Source organism: Oryctolagus cuniculus, chromosome 9 (genome assembly GCF_964237555.1).
Source record: "Oryctolagus cuniculus chromosome 9, mOryCun1.1, whole genome shotgun sequence".
Taxonomy (NCBI): domain Eukaryota; kingdom Metazoa; phylum Chordata; class Mammalia; order Lagomorpha; family Leporidae; genus Oryctolagus; species Oryctolagus cuniculus.
The window spans coordinates 107,201,418-107,225,890 of record NC_091440.1 but is presented as its reverse complement, the minus strand read 5'-3'; the positions used below and the strand labels follow the sequence as shown (position 1 = coordinate 107,225,890).

The following is a 24,473-nucleotide window of genomic DNA, read 5'->3' as shown; positions in this document are numbered from 1 at the left end:
CCCAAGTCTAATTCTTTCCTGCCTGAGACCCCCACAGGTGCAAGGAGGAACCTGACTGCTGCACGGGAGGAGCAGGGAATGCTGTGACAGCCACACTCAGGCCGCTGCAGGAGACTGAGGCTAGACCTGGAGTGGGGATTTCTGTTTGCTGCCAACACTGCATCCATTTGACACAGGCAGCTCACTGAGGGAATGGGCAAGAGTTTAGCAAGATCTCCTTTAGGGTGCAGGTGACCACAGCTTGCTGAAGCAAGAGGTGGAACAAAAATACAAAGAAACCGTGCTCAGCTCCCCAGACCTCACATGCAGTGCGAGGTAGCAGTTGCACATCACTGAAAGAATTTTTTTTTTTTTTGCCAAACAATTTTTTATTTTCAAAAACAACTTTATTCATGACACATATTAAAAAAAAATTCCCACCCCCTGGAAATGAGCTAAAAAAATAAACAAAAATCCACCTCCCACCTCCCTGTTCCCACTTCCTCCCATTCCCTCCAAATAAAAGGGAAAAAAAGGCAAAGGAAAAACAAAACAAAAAAAAACAGAAAAACAAAAAAACACCCCAAACCCCCCCAAAACAAGGTAGTGCATTTCCCCAGGGGAGAGGGGAATTTACACTGGAGCCGCTGGGAGCGGAACGGAGATCTTCCGGCTACAGAAACCTGCAAAGAAAGACACTCAAAACAGAAAAAGAAACACAAAAGGAAACAAAATAGATCACCAGGCAATCTGCAGGGGCAGGGAGCTGGAAAAAGAAGGGTGGGGTGGGCGGCAGATCTGGCAGGACAGGAGCAGGCAGGAGGGGACTGTGAGAGGCAGGAGGAGATGGAGGGAAGGTCACAAGCGGAACAGTTTGGTGTCCTTCCAGAGCCCTGGGTAAAAAGACCCTCCCACCACCCTTGCCCACCTACCCTTGAGCAGCCCCCAAGGGGGTGGAGTGGGGCAGGGAAACACGGGGAGCAGCTTGCGCAGTTGAGACGTGTCCATGGCGAATCCCCAGAGTGAATGAGCAGCCCCTGCCCCACTCCCTGGGCCTTCCCCTACTCCCCAAAGCAGGCCCTCCTCAGCAGTTAGTTATAGGATTCTCCCCCCTTCCACAGTATATCTTTTTTTTTAAAAAAATATTTTTTTTTCCATCAAGGTCATCTTCTGTTTTTCTTTTTTTTTTTTTAATTCTTTTTTTTTCCTTCTTTCCTCTTTTTTTCCTCTCTCTCCTCCTAATACACACTTTTTTTAGTAAGGGGAATACCATGATGTCGCTCTAGCCCGGCCCCTGTAGATGCGACCCCGGGGCCTGCTGTTAAAACCACTGTAGAATCTAGAGCGGGAACTGTTATAGTTGGTGGTCCTGGCACGGTAGCGGGCACGTGGGAAACCCCGGTCTGTTGTGCTGATGCCTGGTCTGTTGGTTCGTTTTGGAATCACCTTGATTTGTCTTCCTCTAAATAGGGACTCATCTAAGGCCAGGGAAGTTCTCACTGACTCTTTGTCTGAGAACTCTATATACGCAAACCCTTTGGGATGGCCACTGAACTTGTCACAGAGTATCGTCACACGGTTGACTGAGCCACAGCCATGAAAGTGAGCTTCCAGCTCTTCTGCGGTTGCACCATAGTCCACATTGCCAACATAGATGGAACGGGCGTCAGCCTCCATCCTCTCCTCAATAGACATGATCACTGGGCCAGCATTGCCTGGAGGTGGACTCATATTCATCTGCTTCTCTACCTCGTTCTGCAGCTCTTTTAGCTTCTCAGCTTCCTCCTCCATCTCCCTGACTCGGGCTTTGATCGCTTCCAGCTCCGGGTCCTCAATGGCGCTGTCCCCCGGGTCACCCTCGACCAGTCCCGGCTCCTCCTCCTCCTCCTGGTTGCCGGGGGCTCCCGAGCCAGGCCCAGGGCCCGGAGTTCCCGGGGGTGCGCGGGGCCGGGGCGGCTCCTCTTCGGGCTCGGGCTCTGGCAGCAGCTCCCCAGGCTCCAGTTCCTCAGACTCCAGGCCGTTCCCGTAGTCCCCTGCGCCCCCCGGGGCCCCCTCCCCGGCCTCCCCACCGGCCCCGGGCACAAGATGGCGCCGCCGCCCCGGCCCGGAGCCCCGACCGCCCGCAGCCCCCGCTGCTGCTGCCGCAGCCGCCGCCGCCGCCATCGCCGCTCCTGAAAGAATTTTTTTTTTTTTTTTTTTATCTTTTATTTAATGAATATAAATTTCCAAAGTACGACTCATGGGTTACAATGGCTTCCCCTCCCATACCGTCCCTCCCACCAACAACCCTCCCCTTTCCCACTCCCTCTCCCCTTCCATTCACATCAAGATTCATTTTCGATTATCTTAATATACAGAAGATCAGCTTAGTATACCTTAAGTAAGTATTTCAACAGTTTGCTCCCACACAGAAACATAAAGTGAAAAATAATAGATGATTTTTTTTAAATGATGATGAAATCAGATCAGACCTATTGTCATGTTTAATCCCAGTGAGAGTCAAGTTGGGAATTGAAAATTTCTTTCTTTTTTTTTTTTTTTTTTTTTTTTTTTTTTTACAGAAGATCAGTTTAGTGTACATTAAGTAAAGATTTCAGTCGTTTGCACCCCCATAGAAACACAAAGTGAAATATACTGTTTGAGTACTCGTTATAGCATTAAGCCTCAGTGTACAGCACGTTAAGGACCGAGATCCTACATGAGGAGTAAGTGCACAGTGACTCCTGTTGTTGACTTTACCAATTGACACTCCTGTTTATGGCATCAGTAATCTCCCTATGCACCAGTTATGAGTTTCCAAGGCTATGGAAGCCCCTTGAGTTCTCCGACTCTTATCTTGTTTAGACACGGTCATAGTCAAAGTGGAGGTTCTCTCCTCCCTTCAGAGAAAGGCACCTCCCTCTTTGAAGACCTGTTCTTTCCACTGGGATCTCACTCACAGAGATCTTTTTGCCAGAGTGTCTTGGCTTTCCATGCCTGAAATACTCTCATGGGCTTTTCAGCCAGATCCTAGTGCCTTTAGGGCTGATTCTGAGGCCAGAGTGCTATTTAGGACATCCGCCATTCTATGAGTCTGCTGAGTATCTCACTTCCCATGTTGGATCACTCTCCCCTTTATTTATTCTATCGGTTGGTGTTAGCAGATACTAGACTTGTTTATGTGCTCCCTTTGACTCTTAGTCCTTTCATTATGATCAATTGTGAACTGAAATTGATCACTTGGAGTAGTGAGATGGCATTGGCACATGCCACCTTGATGGGATTGAATTGGAATCCCCTGGTATGTTTCCAACTCTACCAATTGGGGCAAGTCAGCCCGAGCATGTCCCAAATTATACATCTCTTCCCTCTCTTATTCCCACTCTTATGTTTAACAGGGATCACATTTCAGTTAATTTTCAACACTTAAGAATAACTGTGTGATAATTACAGAATTAAACCAGTCATATTAAGTAGAACAGACAAAAAAAAATACTATGAGGGACTTCAATAGACATTTTTCAAAAGAGGAAATCCAAATGGCCAACAGGCACATGAAAAAATGTTCAAGGTCACTAGCAATCAGGGAAATGCAAATCAAAACCACAATGAGGTTTCACCTCACCCCGGTTAGAATGGCTCACATACAGAAATCTACCAACAACAGATGCTGGCGAGGATGTGGGGAAAAAGGGACACTAACCCACTGTTGGTGGGAATGCAAACTGGTCAAGCCACTATGGAAATCAGTCTGGAGATTCCTCAGAAACCTGAATATAACCCTACCGTTCGACCCAGCCATCCCACTCCTTGGAATTTACCCAAAGGAGTTTAAATTGATAAACAAAAAAGCGGTCTGCACCCTAATGTTTATTGCAGCACAATTCACAATAGCCAAGACCTGGAACCAACCTAAATGCCCATCAACGGTAGACTGGATAAAGAAATTATGGGATATGTATTCTTTAGAGTACTATACCGCAGTAAGAAACAACGAAATCCAGTCATTTGCAACAAAATGGAGGAATCTGGAACACATCATGCTGAGTGAAGTAAGCCAGTCCCAAAGGGACAAATACCATATGTTCTCCCTGATCGGTGACAACTGACTCAACACCAAAAAGGAAACCTCCTGAAGTGAAATGGACACTATGAGAAATGGTGACTTGATCAGCATAGCTCTGACTGCTAATGGACAACTTAATACATTATCCTGAAAGAATTTAAAGTCTGTGGTTGACCGATGGTGACCACAGGAGCAATGTCACATAAACCAGATCACAGTCAACAGAAGAAGAGCTGTGTTCTTTTCTGGACTAACCTACAATGTTTGTCATGCCGCAAAACAAAAACAAAAACAATAAAAAATATATTAGATTCAAACACAGAAAAGGTAAGAAAATGCTTACTGTCAAAACCTAAAGACTGGGGCAAATTTAGGTATGTTCAAATTTCCAGCAGTAACTATTTTTTATATATCAAAAAAGCTAGTAGGAAAAGTTTTAGAGCAAGCATAAATGGCAAGTGGTAGGCACAGTGGTTAAGACCTGGGCTTCTGATTCCAGCTGGTGATGTGCACCCTTTGGGGCTTGGATCCCTGCCACCCACATGGAGATCCACAATGAGTTCCTGACTCCTTGCTTCAGCCTGGCCCAGTGGCAGCTATTATGGTCATTTTGGGAGTGACAAGTTGGTGGGAGATCTCTTTCTATCTCTGAAATAAATTTTTAAAATTGCATAAACATATGCTGAAATTCTTCAGAGATACTGGATATAAAACTATGATATCATAAATGAAATAATTCCTCCCATGGCCTTCTCAGAAAAATGGACACAGTAAAGAGAAAAAAAAAACACACACACAGGGCAAATGATCTTATATATAGACTATTATCTCTTCTGAACCACAAATATGTTTCAAAAACTTGTTTTCAAACAGTACTTTATACTTTATGTGTCTGTGTGGCTGTAAACTGTTGAAATCTTTACTTAGTATAGAGTTGGTCATCTGTATATAAAGATAATTAAAAATAAATCTTAATGAAGAATGGGATGGGAGAGGGAGTAGGAGGTGGGATGGTTTAGGGGTGGGTGGGGGAGTATGGGGTGGAAAAACACCATATTCCTAAAGCTGTAACTATGAAATTTTTATTCATTTAATAAGAGCTTTCTATAAAAAAGAGTGAAAAATAATAGGTCATCCCAATCATCCCAGACTTTTCGGTTAATAGTAATTATAATTTCTTACCTAAACTATTGCAAACCAGAAGACGACAAAGTTCTATCTTTTTGTGCTGAAAGAAAAGTATGTCAATGACTACTACAATGATAGTAGGAATATTATATAATAATGAAGGGAACAGTGCAATAGGATGATCTACATTCTAAGTTTATGAGTACTGAAAGGAGAAATGTCCAGATCTTCAATGACAATTTAACAGTTCAGCAACCTCTGTCAGTGAGTGCCAGATAATTTAAACAAAAAGTCAGAATATAGAAAGTCTGGAAGAGCAGTATCAGCCAAATGGACCTGACTGACATACACAGAGTATTCCACTAACAGGAGACAGCATTTCCTTCAAATGCACATGGAACATTCACTGGTGTGGACATATTTGGAGGCAGGAAAAGTCCACAAATTAGAAATAATGTAAATCACATACAGCATGTTCTCAGACCGTAATTTAATTAGTATGAAAAATCAGCAGCAGAAGATACATGGAAAATCCCCCAAATATATGAGAATTAAAGCATGCATTTGTGATTCACACATAGATCAAAGAATAAATCATCATAGAAAATATTTTGAATTGAATGAAATTGAAAGTGAAGGGTAGCAGAATTTGTGTGACTAGCTGGAGCAGTGCTTCGTGGGGAAGTACAAGATGCTTCTCTGAGAAAAGTAAGGTCAGAAATCAGTTATTCAGCCTTGCACACTGGCTTCGGATCGGCACAGCTCTGGCCATTGCAGCCATTTGGGGAGTGAATCAACGGAAGCAAGACCTCTCTCTCTGTCTCTTCCTCTCACTGTCTGTAACTCTACCTCTCAAATAAATAAATAAAATCTTAAAAATTAAGAACAAATTATTCAAAACCATCAAAGTAAAGGAAATCATAAATATATTAGCAGAAATCAAAACCAGAAAAACAATAGAAAAATCAAAAGCTGATTCTTGTAGCATATCAGTATATTTACTTCTTAAGTTCTGAAAAGCAAGAAGACACATAAGACACCAATATTCAGAATAAAGATAGCTACAGATGCTACCAGACATTTCAAAGATAAGTGAATATTGTAAGCAAAGTTCTGCTAAAAAACTTAATAATATACTAAGGTGACATCAAATGTGCAAAATGGAAATATCATGGAAATTTTCCAAGAAGTTTTTTTGGCACAATCATAGGAATGATTTTTTAAAAAATATTTTGTGAATATGTAATCAACAATTTTGAATCATCATTATGTAAGCTTTGAGGAGCAGAGTGGCACTTACTCTTTGATACTGGCTGTTAACTCAGCATATTTGGTTAAGGTCCAAGTCAGAGTTTATCAGCTGACAATGTACACAGTGTTGTGTCCATCAACAAACAGAATAATTAAAAAAGAGAAGTTCCCAAGCCTGTGGTTTTAGTGATTGTCCAGTGCTGGATTGAATCTGAGGAAGCCACTAATTACTTAAAAAACAAACATATAGATTTGAAATTGCATCATTGTCATCTAATTATTTTAATAGAAGTTAAACCAATTGCACATAATTCCTTACAACCTTGAAGTTAAATTTTTTTTAAAAAAGATTTATTATTTATTTATTTATTTTAAAGGCAGAGTTACAGAGAGGCAGAGGCAGAGAGAGAGAGAGAGAGAGAGAGAGAGAGAGAGGTCTTCTATCTGCTGGCTCACTACCCAGAAGAGAGAGAGAACAAGAGAGGTCTTCCATCTGCTGGCTCACTAACCAGAAAGCTGCAATGGCCAGAGCTGTGCTGTTCAAAGCCAGGAGCCTGGAGATCTTCCAGGTCTCCAATGTGGATGCAGAGGTCCAAGGACCTGGGCCGTGTTCTACTGCTTTCCCAGGCCATAGTGGAGACCTGGATTGGAAATCAAACAGCCAGGATCAAACTGGTGCCCATATGGGATGCTGGTACTGCAGGCTGGGGTTTTAACCCATGACGCTGCGGTGCTGGCTCCTGAATTTAAAATACTGATGTAAAACATCTGTATCTATATCAGTTCAATAGTACGGTATTTTAATCATTTTCATACATCCACTTAAATTAGATAGTGCCATTTCATTCATACAGCACTTACCTTTGTATTTAAAGCTAAACCATATGATTTGGTTAATTGTCAAATGTAAAACAAAAGCATCCATTGATAAAATAATGTAGAGACTGAAAGTTATCCAAATTTATTCTAATTTTACTTATTCAGTTCTATGTGGTAGGAATGGAGGGAAGAATCAACCTTGCTGTTTGGTATCCTAGACAACAAAAAACTTGTGGATAGACAAAATTATTTTCAACATCTAAGATAACTATTCTTAAATTTAAAAATCAGAATATTTACATGCTTTTACCATGGACTTTGGAACAATGCCTGGTTAAACTGAACAAATCTCTTGACACCCTGAGTGCACTGAAGAGCAACAGTTTATACAACTCACTGACTCTGCATATTACTCTACCTCTGATGTTTCCTTAGAATATTACCTGAGATACATTGTGTACTCAATAAATATCAGCTGAAAATAATAACATTTATTACATTTTAATTCCCTTTTTCATCTTATCCTACTCATAATTCTTTCTTTTTTATAGATCATTGCAATCCGAAGTTTTATAAGTCTCATGAAAGAACTAGCTTTGAGTTTGTACAAAATGTTTTATGTTTACTTTCTGTTTGATTTCTGTTCATATCGGTAGTGTCTTCTCTCTCTCTCCTTTTTTTAAGTGTAAAATTGTATGCTTACATAAAATATCTTTTAATGTAAACATGTTACAAATGATGTATTTTTTCACGGAAAACAAAATATTATCATTTTAGAAAATAGTTCTCTGCATTCTAATATCCAAAGGAAAATATTCTTCTCTTTATGCTATATTTCTTTTTTCCATTTGCATTTCTCCTCTTTTCATAATTGAAAGTAGTCCTGTATGCAATGGGTAATCAGCTATTTGTAACTCAAAATGGTTTTTCTTCATACAAATGTATGCACTATTAACTCTGAGTTAGTGTAGAGCCTCCATGCCCCATGCGTAGTGAATAGAGGTCTCTCTGTACAATGTAGTCATTTAACAGTATTCTCAGATTATATAGCTAAACATGTAAGTAATAAAGTTTAATTTAAAAGAATAGCATGCCTTTGAGGTGTTCTGCCACCTAAACAGGTTTGAAGACTTCAATTAATGATTGATTGATTGAATTTTACTATCTGATACATTATTTATGTTAATATATTAAAACACAATGAACAAATTAAATAAGGTTCATAGATACGATTCTAAGAATATAATGATATTCTCGCCCTTCCTCATCCTCCCTCTTTTCCTCTCTCCCTGTAATTTTTTTCTATATCAGTACTGCTGCAAATATAGTTTTGTCAAGCTTTTTTTTTTTTTTTTTACATATTTGTCAAACCACTGGTTAAGAATATTATACTGGGTGCTGGCACTGTGGCACAGTGAGTTAAAGCCCCGGCCTGAAGTGCCGGCATCCCATATGGGCGCTAGTTCTAGTCCTGGCTGCTCTCTTCCCATCCAGCTCTCTGCTGTGGCCTGAGAAAGCAGTAGAAGATGGCCCAAGTGCTTGAGCCCCTGCACCCACGTGGGAGACCTGGAAGAAGCTCCTGGCTCCTGGCTTCTGATCTGTGCAGCTCCAGCCATTGCAGCCATTCGTGGAGTGAACCAGCAGATGGAAGACCTCTCTGTGTCTCTCTCTGTGTCCACCTCTCTCTGTAACTCTATCTTTCAAATAAATAAAAAAATACTTAACTGGTATAGTTTTAAGGATCTGTGACTATAAAATGTACTGTATATGATGAAATGTTTATTTTTCCAGTTGATTATCGTTTATAGCTCTTGTCCATATTTCCACTGAATCAAGATCCTTTCATTTTTAGCTTTTTGAACTCTTTATTTGATAGTGCATTAAGACTGTGATTGTAATGCAAATTTAAAATATGATATCTCAACTTTTTATTAATATTTATCCATAAACATTTCCTTTCTTGATGTATAGAAAAAATCCATCAGAACTATATTTGAAATTGAATTTTAATGTATATTTTAAAAGAAAACAAGACTTCCCAATAATATTTATTCAATCTATTCAGTAAAAAAAGTCACTATTTCAATGATTTCAGTGGCGAATTTGAGGGCTGCACGGGAGAGAGAATAGCTTATTACTTGCAGGAATGTCAGGGTTTTGCAGATTTCCACGGATCTGACAAATGAGCATCCTTCACCCAGCCTTGACATGCTTCTCCTGGAAGCACCTGTTTGCTCTTTGACATAGTGTCTGTACTTCAAATTGTCAATCATGTGAAGTAGGAGGCATCATATCACAATGTGATTACGAGTCAGAAATTTTAAAAGTTTGAAGTAAAGAGAGTTAATGGATTTTAACATACTCTTTTTCTTTTTCAATGATTTTAGGTACATCATTATGAAAATGATTTGAAAAATCAACATGAAATGGAAACATTTCTTGATAGAAGATTATCTGAAGTTTGTTATCTTCTATTAATTTCAATTCTTTTAAAAAATATTTATTAATTTCAAAGGCAGAGTTACAGAAAGAATGAGAATTGGAAAAAGAGACAAAGAGACTGAGACCGAGACAGAGAGAGACTTTTCACTGGCTGGTTCACTCCCCAAATGGCCCCCACTGGGCTAGGCAGAAACCAGGAACCCAGAATCCCACCACGTCTCCCATGTGGGTGGCAGCTGGCAGCTATCTTGGGTACCAGTGTTCCAGATGGCTGCTTAATCCACTGTAGCTCAACACCAGCCCCAATAAAGTTCATTTCTTAAATTAAAACATTCCACAAAGAAACATCCAGGAATAGAGGGGTGAATGGCATATTTTTCGACTAATCAGAGAAAAAAATAATAGCTTCATGCAAATTCTTCCAGAAACAATAAAGAGGATACCCTACCTGATTTGCTCTATAAAATCAAGACAAGCTCTTAACCAATACCTGCAATGTATATTACAAAACAAAACAAAACAAACAAACAAAAAAAAGCAAGTCCAGGAAATAGCTATAAAGAAAATAGATCCAAACATAATGATCAAAAAAGCAAACAAGATCTGGTGACATAAAAAAGCAAACAAGAAATGAAATTTTCTACAATGCAAATTTTTCTCATTCAATATCAATAGAAACTATTCACATTAACAAGGAAGTTTGAAAACAGTATAGTTTTCATCATCTTCAATGATGACTCTCTAATTTTGATAAAATATTAAATATTTTATAAAATACAAGAACTATTTTTATACTCTATATGAATTTGTCTTTCTGCATCTGGCTAATTTCACTTGGAATTGTAAGATTTCCCAGGTTTCGGCACCAATGTAAAATCGTCACAAAACACACCAAACACCAGTGTAAGGGATAGAGTTTATTGGGGGAAGCCCGACAGACTGGAGGGAAGGGGCAAAGAAGGAAAAGAGAGAGAAGGAGAGCGGAAGAGAGAGAGAGACAGAGGTCAGGAGATGGAGAGAAAGAGAGGAGAGAGAGAGGAAAGAGGAGGAGAGTGGAAACCAGAGAGACAAGAGGAGAGAGAGTGAGCAGGAGCAAAGCCAAGAGAGAAGAGGAGAGAGAGGGAGAGAGAGAAGAGGAGAAGAGAGAAGAGAGAGCACCTCATGTTCAGGAGCAGGTTCTCTTTTTTTCATATTTTATTTTATTTTATGAACATAAATTTCCAAAGTACAGCTTATGGATTACAATAGCTTCCCCGCCCCCATAACTTCCCTCCCACCCACAACACTCCCCTCTCCCACTCCCTTTCCCATCCCGCCCTTCATCGAGTTTCATTTTCAATTACCTTCATATACTGAAGATCAACTTAGTATATACTAAGCAAGGATTTCAGCAGGCTGCCCTCACACAACCGCACAAGGTATAGGGTATTGTTCGACTAGTAGTGTTGTCTTTAAGTTTCATAGTAAAACACATTAAGGACAGAGATCCTACATGGGGAGCGTGTACCCAGTGACTCCGGTTGTTGATTAACAATTGGCACTCATTTATGACGTCAGCAATCACCCGAGACTCTTGCTTTGAGCTGTCTAGGCTATGGAAGCCCCTTGAGTTCACCGACTCTGAACTTGTTGAGTCAAGGCCATTATCACAGTGGAGGTTCCTTCCTCCCTTCAGAGAAAGGCGCCTCTCTCCTTGATGGCCTGTTCCTCCTGCTGGGGTCTTGTTCACCAGGATCTTTCATTTACATTGTTTTTTGCCACCGTGTCATGGCTTTCCATGCCTGTGAGACTCTCATGGACCTTTTAGCCAGATCCAAATGTCCCAAGGGTTGGTTCTGAGGCAGGAGTGCTGCCATTCTATGAGTCTGCTGTGTGTCCTGCTTCCCCTGCAGGATCATTCTCTCCCTTTTAATTCTATCCTTCATTATTTGCTTACACTGGTCTTATTTGTGAAATCTCATCGACACATACCCTATCTTTTTGATCGGTTGTGTATTTATACTTATCACTTTACCAAGTACGCTGGCATTGGTAAGGAGCAGGTTCTTTTAAAACTTTGCCGGGTGGCAGGCAGGGAAGCAGAAGCAGCGAATCCCATTAAGATGGGGGTGGAACTTGACACCAGTGGTTGGGCCATGTGTCCACCTGGCTTCCAGCAATGGCGGTAGGGGCAGAAGCCTAGAATGGTGTCAGGGTGTAGATCACTCCATAGATAGAACTGCACCATTTTCCTAACAGTTACATTGATCTCCAATTCTACCCATGTTGCAAATTTTAGGATTTGTATATATGGCATGTTGTCTTTATTCAGTCATCAGTTAATGGACAGCTTGGTTGATTTGATGTTTTCCAATTGTGAATTGTGGTATTATACACATGCAAATATAGGTATCCCATTCACATGCTGACTTTATTTCCTCTCTATATATTCCCAGAATTGGGATAATTGTGTTATATTATAGCATTTTGAGCAATCTCTGTATTGTTTTCTTAATGGTTGTTCTAATATGCATTTCTACCACTAGTGTATTTTCTCCACATCCTTGTGAGTATTTGTTATTTTTTGATTTCTGGTTGATAGCCATTCTAACTGGAATGAGATAATATCTCTCTTTGGTTTTCATTTGCCTTTCCCCGAAGGAAAATGATCCTGAGCAGTTTTTTCATGTGCCTGTTTGTCATTTGTATTTCATGTGCCTGTTCTGCATTTGACTATCCATATCCTTTGATCCTTTCTTTTTTCATATTTACTTACTTAAATTTTTTAAAAACTTATTTGACTGATAGAGTTAGACAGTGAGAGAGAGAGAGACAGAGAGAAAGGTCTTCCTTCCGTTGGTTCACCCCCCAAATGGCCGCTACGGCCGGAGCTATGCTGATCCGAAGCCAGGAACCAGATGCTTCCTCCTGGTCTCCCATGCGGATGCAGGGTCCCATGCACCTGGGCCATCTTCCACGGCCTTCCTGGGCCACAGCAGAGAGCTGGACTGGAAGAGAAGCAACCTGAACTAGCCCATATGGGTTGCCGGTGCTGCAGGTGGAAGATTAACCAAGTGAGCCATGGTGCCAGCCCCTCTTTGCTCCTTTCTTACCTGGATTTTTTGTAAGTGTCTTATTCTGGATATTAATCTTTTATCAGATACACAGTTTGTCAGCATTTTCTCCATTCTGTCACTTATCTCTTCACTTTGTTACTTGTTTACTAATCAGAAACCTCTTAGTTTGATGTGATGTTATTTGTCTTTTTATCCTTTTATTGCCTATAGTTTAGGTGTCTTACCCAAAAAGTCTTTGCCAAAATATTGTCTTATAGTGTTTCCCTGTTTTCCTCTAGTAATTTGGTTATTTCAAACATTATATTTAGATCTTTGATCTATTTTAAGTTAATTCTTGCATGTAAGGTAGTGGACTTTTTTCAGATTTTTGCATGTAGAAATCCAATTTTTTTAAACTTTTATTTAATAAATAGAAATTTCCAAAGTAAAATTTTTGGATTATAACAGCTTTTCCCCCGTAACCTCCCTTCCAACCGCAACCTTCCCACCTCCCACTCCCTCTCCCATCCATTCATGTCAAGATTCATTTTCAATTATCTTTATATACAGAAGATCAATTTGGTATATACTAAGTGAAGATTTTAACAGTTTACACCCACACAGAAACACAAACTATAAAGTACTGTTTGAGAACTACTTATACCGTTAATTCACATAGTACCACACATTAAGGACAGAGATCCTACATGGGGAGTAAGTGCACAGTGACTCCTGTTGTTGATTGAACAATTGACACTCTTATTTATGACATCAGTAATCACCTGAGGCTCTTGTCATGAGCTGCCAAGGCTATGGAAGCCTCTTGAGTTCGCCAACTCCTATCTTATTTAGACAAGGCCATAGTCAAAGTGGAAGTTCTCTCCTCCCTTCAGAGAAAGGCACCTCCTTCTTTGATGGCCTGTTCTTTCCACTGGGATCTCACGCACAGTGATCTTCCATTTAGCTTATTTATTTATTTATTTATTTATTTATTTTTATTTTTATTTTTTTATTTTTATTTTTATTTTTTTGCCACAGTGTCTTGGCTTTCCATGCCTGAAATGCTCTCATGGGCTTTTTAGCCAGATCCGAATGCCTTAAGGGTTGATTCTGAGGCCAGGGTGCTGTTTAGGACATTTGCCATTCTGTTAGTCTGCTGTGTATCCTGCTTCCCATGTTGGATCATTCTCTCCTTTTTAATTCTATCAGTTAGTATTAGCAGATACTAATCTTGTTTATGTGAACCCTTTGACTCTTAATTCTATCATTATGATCAGTTATGAACTGAAACTGATCACTTTGACTAGTGAGATGTCATTGGTACATGCCACCTTGATGGGATTGAATTGGAATCCCCTGGCATGTTTCTAACTCTACCATTAGGGGTAAGTCTGATTGAGCATGTGCCGAACTGTACATCTCCACCCTCTCTTATCCCCACTCTTACTCCCACTTTTCAGTTAAATTTAAACACCTAAGAATAATTGTGTGTTAATTAAAGACTTCAACCAATGGTATTAAGTAGAACAAAAAAAATACTACAAGGAATAAGGTAGTAAGTTGTTGCTCGACAGTCAGGACAAGGGCTGATCAAGTCATTGTATCTCATGGTGTCCATTTCACTTCAACAGGTTTTCTTTTTTTTCCCTGTCACCGATCAGGGAGAACATATGATATTTGCCCCTTTGGGACTGGCTTATTTCACTCAACATGATGTTTTCCAGATTCCTCCATTTTGTTGCAAATGACCGGAGAAATCCAATTTTCTCAACACCATTTATTGAAGAGACTGTCCTTTATCCAGGGAATGCTTTTAGCTGTGTGTCAAAAATTAGTTTGTTGTACATATGTGAATTTATTTGTGAGTTTCTATTCTGTTTCATAGGTCTACATGCCTTTTTTTGCCAGTATCATGCTATTTCGGTTATAATAGCGCTGTAGTATGTTTTGAAATATGATGCCTTTGGCTTTGTTTTTTTGTTCAAGACTGTTTGATTATTTGGGATCTTTTTTGTTTCCATATGAATTTTAGGATTATTTTTTCTAGTTCTGTGAAGAATGTCATTGCTTTTTGATGGGGATTGCAATGAATCTATAAAGTACTTTCTGTAGTATGGACATTCAACAGGTAATTAGCTCTGAGACACTAGTACAATTTCCTAATCACCAGCATCTATACCTCGGTTTCTTCTGTTAAATGACAATGATAAAAATCTCAGGGATGTTGTTCAGTTTCAATAACATTATGAAAATTATTCATTACCATATGGTTGGGCATCTATTGTGGTTAATTGATTCCATATAATTGAATATTCCAGATACTACATTCTTCTTCCAAATGCACCTTTTTTGTCTTGCAGTTTGGATCAACAGAGCTATTCAGCAGGACAACAATAACTTGGTCACCTTTTCCCATTGGCTCCTGAGTGGGTCACTCAATTAATTAACATTTACTGAGTATATATTTTGAGTCCCTGTCCTGTCAGTCAATGAAGAGTTGACAGGAGACTTCTCTAGAGATCCAGACTATAGTTACCAGTGATGGACTAGCATGGTGAGAATCAAGAAAGGATTGAGAATTACTCTGATTTCCTAATTTTTTTTTTAGCATTGTTCCAGGCCTGTGGTTTGATTTATCTGCTTCTCCTTCCTTTTTTCTGAAGAGTGGCCTAAGAAGGGATTCATAAGGGGTCATTTTTCTGACCTTTCAAATCATATATTTTATTACAGGTATTTCTAATATTCACCCTAAAAATAAACTGTTCAATAGTTCTAAACAAGGAAACGCCTGGGGGCAGCATTGTGGTAACTGATTAAGTTACCCCTGCAGTGGGAGCATTTCAGCAGCTCCTCTTTTGATTCAGCTCCCTTCTAAAGTGCCTGGGAGGGGCAGGCTACATGGCACAGCAGGTTAATCCTCCACCTGCAGCGGCTGCATCCCATAGAGACGCCGGTTCTGCCAATCCAGCTCTCTGCTGTGGCCTTGGAAAGCAATGGAAGATAGCCCAAGTCCTTGGGACCCTGCACCCACGTGGGATACCTAGAAGAAGCTCCTGGCTCCTGACTTCGGAGTGGTGCAGCTCCGGCAGTTGCAGTCATTTGGAGAGTGAATCAGCAGACTGAAGACTTTCTCTCTGTCTCTCTCTCTCACTTCTGTAACTCAACCTCTCAAATAAATAAAATAAATATCATTAAAAAATAATAAAGTGCCTGGGAAATCAGCCAAAGGTCCAAGTGCTTGGACTCCTATACCAACATGGGAGACCTGAAAGAAGTGCCTGGCTCCTGGCTTCAGCCTGGCCCAGGCCTGGCCCTTGAGATAATTTGAGGAGTGAAAAATGGATGGAAGACCTCTCTGTCTCCCTCTCGCTCTGTAAATCTCTCTTCCAAATAAATAAAATAAATTTTCAAAAAGGAAATGCCATGCATATGTTTAGCAATTAAGGAAAAACAGATTGGTGATTTTAAGAAGTTTATTCTTTTAAAAAGAAGTGAGAAAATTATTGCTCACTCCCTTCACCATGATGTCATCTTTAAGGCAGTAGGATGAACAATTTTGAAATTATGAAGCCATTTTTCTATAAACAAAATACTCCTTGTGGGCTAAGTTATAATATCTGTTCAATGACAATGCTTCATTCCGTGGTTTCATTCTTAACCTACTTACTTTTTTGAAATAAAAAACTCAGATAACAGATCTTTTTTTTAACTTTTATTTAATGAATATAAATTTCCAAAGTACAGCTTATGGATTACAATGGCTTCCTCCCCATAACTTCCCTCCCACCCGCAACCCTCCCCTTTCCCGCTCCCTCTCCCCTTCCATTCACATCAAGATTCATTTTCAATTCTCTTTATATACAGAAGATCAGTTTAGTGCCCACATAGAAACAGTTTGCAGCCACATAGAAACACAAAGTGAAAAATACTGTTTGAGTACTAGTTATAGCATTAAATCACAATGTACAGGTCTTTAATTGAAGGCTTACAACACTTTCTCTGCAATGATACATTCCATGTATATGAGTGATCTTAAAGAGTTCATGAAAAGTGGTATTATGTTCTTATTGGAAGCAAGTTTTTTATTTTGAGGAAATTTTAGATTTATAGCCAAAAGGCAAAGATAATAGAATTATCATAGGCACTTAACCAAGTTTATTTACCTTAATGTTATCTTAATTTTTTTAATTTTTAATTTTTTTTTTTTATCTTTTGACAGGGAGAGTGGACAGTGAGAGAGAGAGACAGAGAGAAAGATCTTCCTTTTTGCCGTTGGGTCACCCTCCAATGGCCGCCACGGCCGGCGCATCGCGCTGATCCGATGGCAGGAGCCAGGTACTTATCCTGGTCTCCCATGGGGTGCAGGGCCCAAGCACTTGGGCCATCCTCCACTGCACTCCCTGGCCACAGCAGAGAGCTGGCCTGGAAGAGGGGCAACCGGGACAGAATCCAGCACCCCGACCGGGACTAGAACCCAGTGTGCCAGTGCCACAAGGCAGAGAATTAGCCTAGTGAGCCGTGGCACTGGCCTTTGTTATCTTACATTACGATAAGACAATACATCATATGTTTGTCAAATCTAGGAGTACCTGTTGGTCTGTGACCACTAATTATATGCCAGACTTGATTCAGATCTTATTCATGTTTCCATGGATATCTTTCAGCTCCAGGACTCCATCCATATCCCACAGCACATCTAGTCTCAAGTCGCCTTCATTTCCTAGCTATGTCCCACTTACTTTTGAGGCAACCACCCAAGTATTAATACACTCAGTATCTTTATACATTTATGGGAAACCCAACATTTTAGAAAGCTTTTTTTTGCATTGTCACTTTCACCAAATGGCATTAAAATAGGTAACTAGCAAACCACAAGATACTATTATGGCTTTTCCTGTCTGAAACATAGCTCAACTGTTGATTTTTCCATAACTGTCTACTTTAGACAGGAAATATTAAGGAGAAACATTCTAAATAATGCTAAAAAGAATTTATTTATATCAATTTATATAAGATTTTATTATGTCTCTGTCTCTGTTGACAGTTTAATGTTGCTTTTGAAGGAAGAGTAAGAAGTTGTTAGAATTTGAAAACATACAGAAAATAGTTTTGTACAATCAATTTACAATTTAAAAATTAAAAACATATTTTCTCTTGGACATCTGTTCTTGAGAAATTATTTCAAACTGTTATGAATTCCTAATTTGCATAATTAAGCATTTGTGCTGCTGATGTTATCAGGAGCAGTTCTTCCTTTCCTATTATATGTATTCACATACAAAATACACATTTCATCTTGGGGTTAAATCTTGGTTTCTACTTGTTTTCATTCAATGTAATGTTGGTTGCTTTTTAATTTTAATGTTATACCAGCTAGGTTAAATTGAGGTAAAATAATGACACACGAGTTATACTTCAGAGTACTTTAAAGAGTTATAAATTCAAGGTAAAAAAAAGTGCAGGAAAAATTCTGTGAGGTACTAAAAATTATTATTTTTATGGCAAAGATGCTCAGGTGTTTTAATGACAGGTGAGAGCTTTGGTGAAAATATAATTAACCAATGACCAATAGCTTAGATTGGAGATATATGTTAGCCAAACAGAGCAATTAATATCTGTGAGCCTAGAGGATCTTAGTTCCTGTGCATGCCTAAAAACTAGTGCTTGCCTTTAAGGGTCAGCTTGGTTGACTGGACAATTTAAAAAAAAAAAAAAAGCCCCTTCCTCATTATATTTATTTATGTCAGAGACTTGCCTCCTTAGTTCCTAGTAGAAAAATAGAGTAAGCTGGGGCTAGCACGGTGGTGCACGCAGCAGGTTAAAGCCCTGACCTCCAGTGCTGGCATCCCATATAGCAGGTTCTAGTCCCAGCTGCTCCTCTTCCGGTCCAGTTCTCTGCTATGGCCTGGGAGAGCAGCAAAGGTGACCCAGGTCCTTGCGCCCCTGCACACGCGTGGGAGACCTGGAAGAATCTCCTGGCTCCTGGCTTCAGATCGGCACAGCGCCGGCCATTGCAGTCATCTGGGGAGTGAATCAGCAGATGGAAGACCTCTCTCTCTCTGTTTCTACCTCTCTCTGTAGCTCTATCTTTCAAATAAATAAAAGAAATCTTTTAAAAAAATAGAGTAAGCCAAAAAAAAAAAAAGCTAAATAATGTAACTTTGCTATGATTTAGAAGTGGAGAGGACAGTTTTGTATCCGTGGTGATGAGGGAAGGAATTTCAAACCACAGAAAAATACCTTGAAAATAAATAACAGATGCAACTGATAGAGACGTGGATTTCAGCTGCTATTACTAGCGTTCCTGAGAAAATTTTTGAAACCTGAGAGACATTTAGTTGTGAACATCAATGTGGTTGACCTGAAAAAAAGAATTGCTTCGGTTACAAACTGGCACCTAGTTCTAGGATTAAATAGGGTAGAGTTGCTCATTGAATTAAACAATTTTTAAATTTTGGCAGTTATAGCTGTTACTAGCAAAGCAGAAGATGTTTATTTTAATGCTTTAAAAAGAGCTATATTTAAGCCTGTTCAACATTTTTAAGCCTTTCTCTTGCTATAGCTGTCTTTTTCAGTAATTAAATACTGGGTTGATTAATTTGAAAACAGCAATTTTTTCACTTGTATTCTCTTCAAATTGAATAAATAGTTTCTCTTTAATTACTTCAAAGCATTAAGCAGTCTGGATATTCTTAGGGTGACTTTTTAAACTTAGTGGCCAATGGTTGTGCCCATTTTGACATTTTTCTATTTTTACCGTATATATAACAGTTGCAGATTTTTACCTATTCTATAAAATGCAAAATGTAGAAATCATGCTAGGCAGGATATGGGTGTTTCTCTTTTATATTTTATAGATTTATAAATTTAATTTTAACTGTTTTCTAATCTCATGAAATGCCAATTTTTTTCATTTCCCAAGCTCTCTAAAAACTGCCATAGTTCGTTTTCAATGTTCATAAAACAATTTTTATTCCTGATGGCCTTTCTGACACATGGGTGTGAACAAGTGAGACACTGACACCACTGGAAACTTTCTGTGTGGGAATATCAGTGTCATGTGATCGTCTGCACCTTCACACAAGGTCTCTGTGAGGGACGGTCTCACACATCAGGACCCGCCTGGTCTCACAGCAGAGGTGAAGCCAGCAGAGCCGGGACGTGCTCGCCTGCTCCTGACCAAGCCTGTGCTCCAGCTGGGGACATCCCAAGGTACAGACACAGACAGCAGCTACTGTGGGTGTGTGAGTCCATCTCCATGTCGCCTCTCACCCTGCTGATGGCAGAGGAATAGAGCAGCACTTGTGTAGAAAGATGTGAGACTTTTGAATTATTTCAAGAAAGAGTTTAAATTATGATCCATGTTAATATCTAAAGTTAATTTATTCTTGAGGAGAAGCAGGAATGGATCAGAATGAGAAGTGTCAAAAGTATTCAACAGTCAAACAATGATTCTTTTTAATGAATATTTATTTCTTTTTTAAAATATTATTGTTGCACTTTTATTTCTCAAATCAAAGAATGCTATTTTTCTGGTTAGCAATAGATAACCCAAACTGAATTCTCTTATTGTAATAATAAACAATGTTGAAATCTTTGCTAATATGATTATTTTCTATCAAAAGCAAACTAGTGTAATATTTCCCAATTTGTTTTCTTATTATCTATGTGTACAGATGTAAAGTGGGAAGATACATGAAAATCAGTGATCTCAGAAAATATTTGAACTCAAATTAAGATTTACTTTATAAACTTTTTCTCATCCGTAAGTTGAAAAACATAGCATTGTGCAGGCTTATTGTTAGAATTACAAGTAATGCCTGTCTCAGTTAATGACACTTTCATATGCCCAACCTTGAATCCCATGGTTTCTTCATTTTGTTCAAGTTCTAAGTTTATGTCCATGAAGATCAGTGTCTATCAGGCTGATGAGATAAATGAGTGATGGGCTGTGGTAGAAGAGGATTTGGCAGAGTGGAGTGATCGTTGAATTAGTGTGTGTGTGTGTGTGTGTGTGTCCTTCCTGAAGGAGGTGCCTCTGTCATATGATGGTGATATTTGGACCTAACACAGACACTGAGTATCAAGTATAATTTTTCAAGAGGGGCTGGTACTGTGGCACAGAGGGTTAACACCCTGGCCTGAAGCACCGGCATCCCATATGGGAGCCGGTTCTAGTCCCGTCTGCTCCTCTTCCTATCCAGCTCTCTGCTATGCCCTGGGATGGCAGTAGAATATGGCCCAAGTCCTTGGGCCCTTGCACCCATGTGGGAGACCGGAAAGAATCTCCTAGCTCCTGGCTTCAGATCAGTGCAGCTCTGGCCATTGGGGCCATCTGGGAAGTGAATCAGCAGATGGAAGACCTCTCTCTCTGTCTCTACCTCTCTCTGGAACTCTGTCTTTCGGATAATCAAAATAAATCTTTAAAAAATTTTTCAAGAAAATATATAAATCTGGACATTTGTGTATAATTATATAAATTTCCAAATTTTGGCAACTAATTATTTTAAAACAGTTTAAAAGTTCAATATATCAGTTGTATGGGCCATTAGTTAACCAAATAGGATCTCTTTTCTTTAAATTTTTTTTTAATTTTTTATTTTCTTTTGACAGGCAGAGTAGACAGTGAGAGAGAGAGACAGAGAGAAAGGTCTTCCTTTTGCCGATCCGAAGCCAGGAGCCAGGTGCTTCCTCCTGCTCTCCCAGTAGGGTGCAGAGCCCAAGCACTGGGGCCATCCTCCACTGCCTTTCCGGGCCACAGCAGAGAGCTGGACTGGAAGAGGAGCAACCAGGACTAGAACCCAGTGCCCATATTGGATGCCAGTGCCACAGGCAGAGGATTAACCAAGTGAGCCATGGCTGCGGTCCCAGGATCTCTTTTCTAAGAAGTCACAGAGAGGAATTTCAATCACTTTTTACTGGGTCAGCATTGTGATGCAGTGGGTTAAGCCAGCACCTGCAAAGCTAGATCCAATTTCTTTTTTTTTTTTTTTTTTTTTTTTTTTGATAGGCACAGTTAGACAGTGAGAGAGAGAGACAGAGAGAAAGGGCTTCCTTCTGTTGGTTAACCCCCTAAATGGCCACTACGGCCGGAGCTACGCCAATCTGAAGCCAGGAGCCAGGTGCTTCCTTCTGGTCTCCCATGCGGGTGCAGGGCCCAAGGACTTGGGCCATCCTCCACTGCACTCCCGGGCCACAGCAGAGAGCTGGACTGGAAGAGGAGCAACTGAGACAGAACCGGCACCACAACTGGTACTAGAACCCGGAGTACCAGAGCCGCAGGTGTAGGATTAGCCTAGTGAGCCATGGAGCTGGCCTCTAGAACCAATTTCAAAGTTCCTTTTGTTTGCTGCTCTGCCTCTGAACCAGCTCCCTGCTGATGTGCCAGGGATGGCAGCAACAGATGACCCAAGTATCTGGACCTCTGCCACCCGTGTAGGAAACCTGAATGGAGCTCTTGGCTCCTTGTTTCAGCCTGACCCAGTCCCTTACCACCCAGCCATTTGGGGAGTGAACCAGTGGATGCAAGTTCTCTTTCTCTGCCTCTCTCTCTCTCTCTGTAACTTTCTGCTTTTCAGATAAACAGAATAAATATCTTTTAAAAAAAATCTTTCCTGATAGTTCTAGAGAAATGGTGATTTGAATTCACTATCTACAGGTCATAGTGCATATCACTCCTGTGGCTCTTTCCATTAGTCATGAAACATATCCCCAATTTTAGTTGAATCAATTATCTTTTGTGAAACATCTCTGTGTTTTTAGCCCAAAGCTCTCAAAAATGAGTGAGGAGAAAGTGACATATACAGAGCTAAAATTGTCTCATGCAAAGCAAGAGAAAGACAAAAGACATCCAGCTCACAAAACAAGAGGTAACTTTTTGTGTTTTCCTGATTTCTGAAACCATACTGTTAAATAGGACAAAATCAAAATTAAATATATAAAAGCCATGTATACTCAATATTAAATTTCTATTTCTAATTGTATTTTATATATTGGGGGATCCATTTATGTGTAATGTCAATCAGATTTGTGATTAGGATAAATATGTGATTTTCATGCCAAAGGCCAGCATAAATATTCATCCTGCTTTGGTTCTGATCTGTTTGCCATGCTCATTATATATCCTGCTTTTTGATTTTGTACAGAAAAACCATGCAGAGTAATCCTGGGAATAGTATGCCTTCTGCTCCTGCTGGTAATCACAGGCTTAGGATACATGTGTGAGTATGAGGTGCCTGTTTCCTGTGAGAACAAGGAGGCAGAGGGGAAAGTGAGAGACTGTAATGCTGAACCTTTGTGAACTGTGAAGTTCTGCTGACAGGCTGTCAATCATGGGAGTTTTGGTGATGAGGAAGATTTCATTATTTTGCTTTCATTTAGTTTTTATGCCACATTAAATAAGTCACTGTGACTACACAGTGTCATTTATAGACACAATACTGTTTAAATTTACATTCCAACCCAGACACCATGTTGTTCACATTCCAACCCAGACTCCATGTTGTTTACATATACATTCCAACCGTTCTTTGTGAGTGAAGTGGGTCTGCACATGACCAGGGAACTGGGAGAACCCTGATTTCATTAATGCATTTCTTGTGTTTACATCAAGAATAAACCTGAAGATTTTCCTATGCAAATAAAATTGTGAGCATCAGTTTTGACATATTTCATATCAGCTTTTAAGAATTTGTACACTGTATTTGCTTTCCCAAAATTAATTCTTCCTGATATTATTATTTGGCTTATTCATTCAACAAAAAACTTCGGAAATCTCCTATGGGTTGGGAACTATGGGTAGCACCCAAGGCACAGAAAATTGAGAAAAAGAAAATAGTGGAAAGTCATTTCTACTAACACTGCAAGTAGGGATGAAATCGACACCAGAGGTGAAGCTTCTCACTTGACAATAAGAAATAAAATGTTGTTTCTGAGATGGTTGAAATACTTGTATGTCTTTAGGAGTGCCATAGTCAAAGTAGAAGTTCTCTCCTCCCTTCAGAGTAAGTTACCTCTTTCTTTGATGGCCTGTTCTTTCGCGTGTAGCTTCTTCTAATGTGCAAAAGGAAATTTAAAAATCTATGGCTTTGTCTAAATAAGATCGGAGTTTGTGAACTCAAGAGGCTTCCATAGCCTTGGCAGCTCATGACAAGAACCTCGTTGAATACTGACATCATAAATAAGAGTGTCAATTGCTAAATCAACAACAGGAGTCACTGTGCACTTACTCCCCATGTAAGATCTCTGTCCTTAATGTGTTGTACTATGAGAATTAATGGTAAACTAGTATTCAAATGGTGCTTTATACTTTGTGTGTCTGTGTGGGTGCAAACTGTTGAAATCTTTATTGAGTATATATCAAGTTGATCTTCTGTATATAAAGATAATTTCAAATGAATCTTGATGAAGAATGGGATGGGAGTGGGAGATGGGATGGTTGCGGGTGAGAGGAAGACTATGGGGGGAAATCCGCTATAATCTAAAAGTTGTACTTTCAAAATTTGTATTTATTAAAGAAAAGTTGAAAAAAAGAGAAAAGAGAAGAACCTCAAAAAAGTAAAAAAAAAAAGAAATAGCAATATGAACTTGTTTGCCATGCATATTTAATGAATTCGTTGTGAACTTATACTAAACATACAGGCAAATCTCTTAATTCAAAGTGTAAATGCTAAATAGAGTCACATACTTTGAAATCATTAATTAAATATAGCATAAAAACTAGTTCAAGTTTTTAATTTCCAGTTTGTTTTCTATTTTATGAAATGGTCGTTACT

General features: G+C 39.4%; 1 protein-coding gene across 1 annotated transcript; it reads right to left on the bottom strand.

Annotated features, from left to right (window-relative positions):
- Nucleotides 1-341: 341 nt before the first annotated feature.
- On the bottom strand, nucleotides 342-2,142 carry LOC138843867 (polyadenylate-binding protein 2). The gene has a single exon (XM_070049373.1). The coding sequence runs from the start codon at nucleotides 2,140-2,142 to the stop codon at nucleotides 1,234-1,236; it is 909 nt and encodes a 302-aa protein (XP_069905474.1). The 3' UTR covers nucleotides 342-1,233.
- Nucleotides 2,143-24,473: the final 22,331 nt, after the last annotated feature.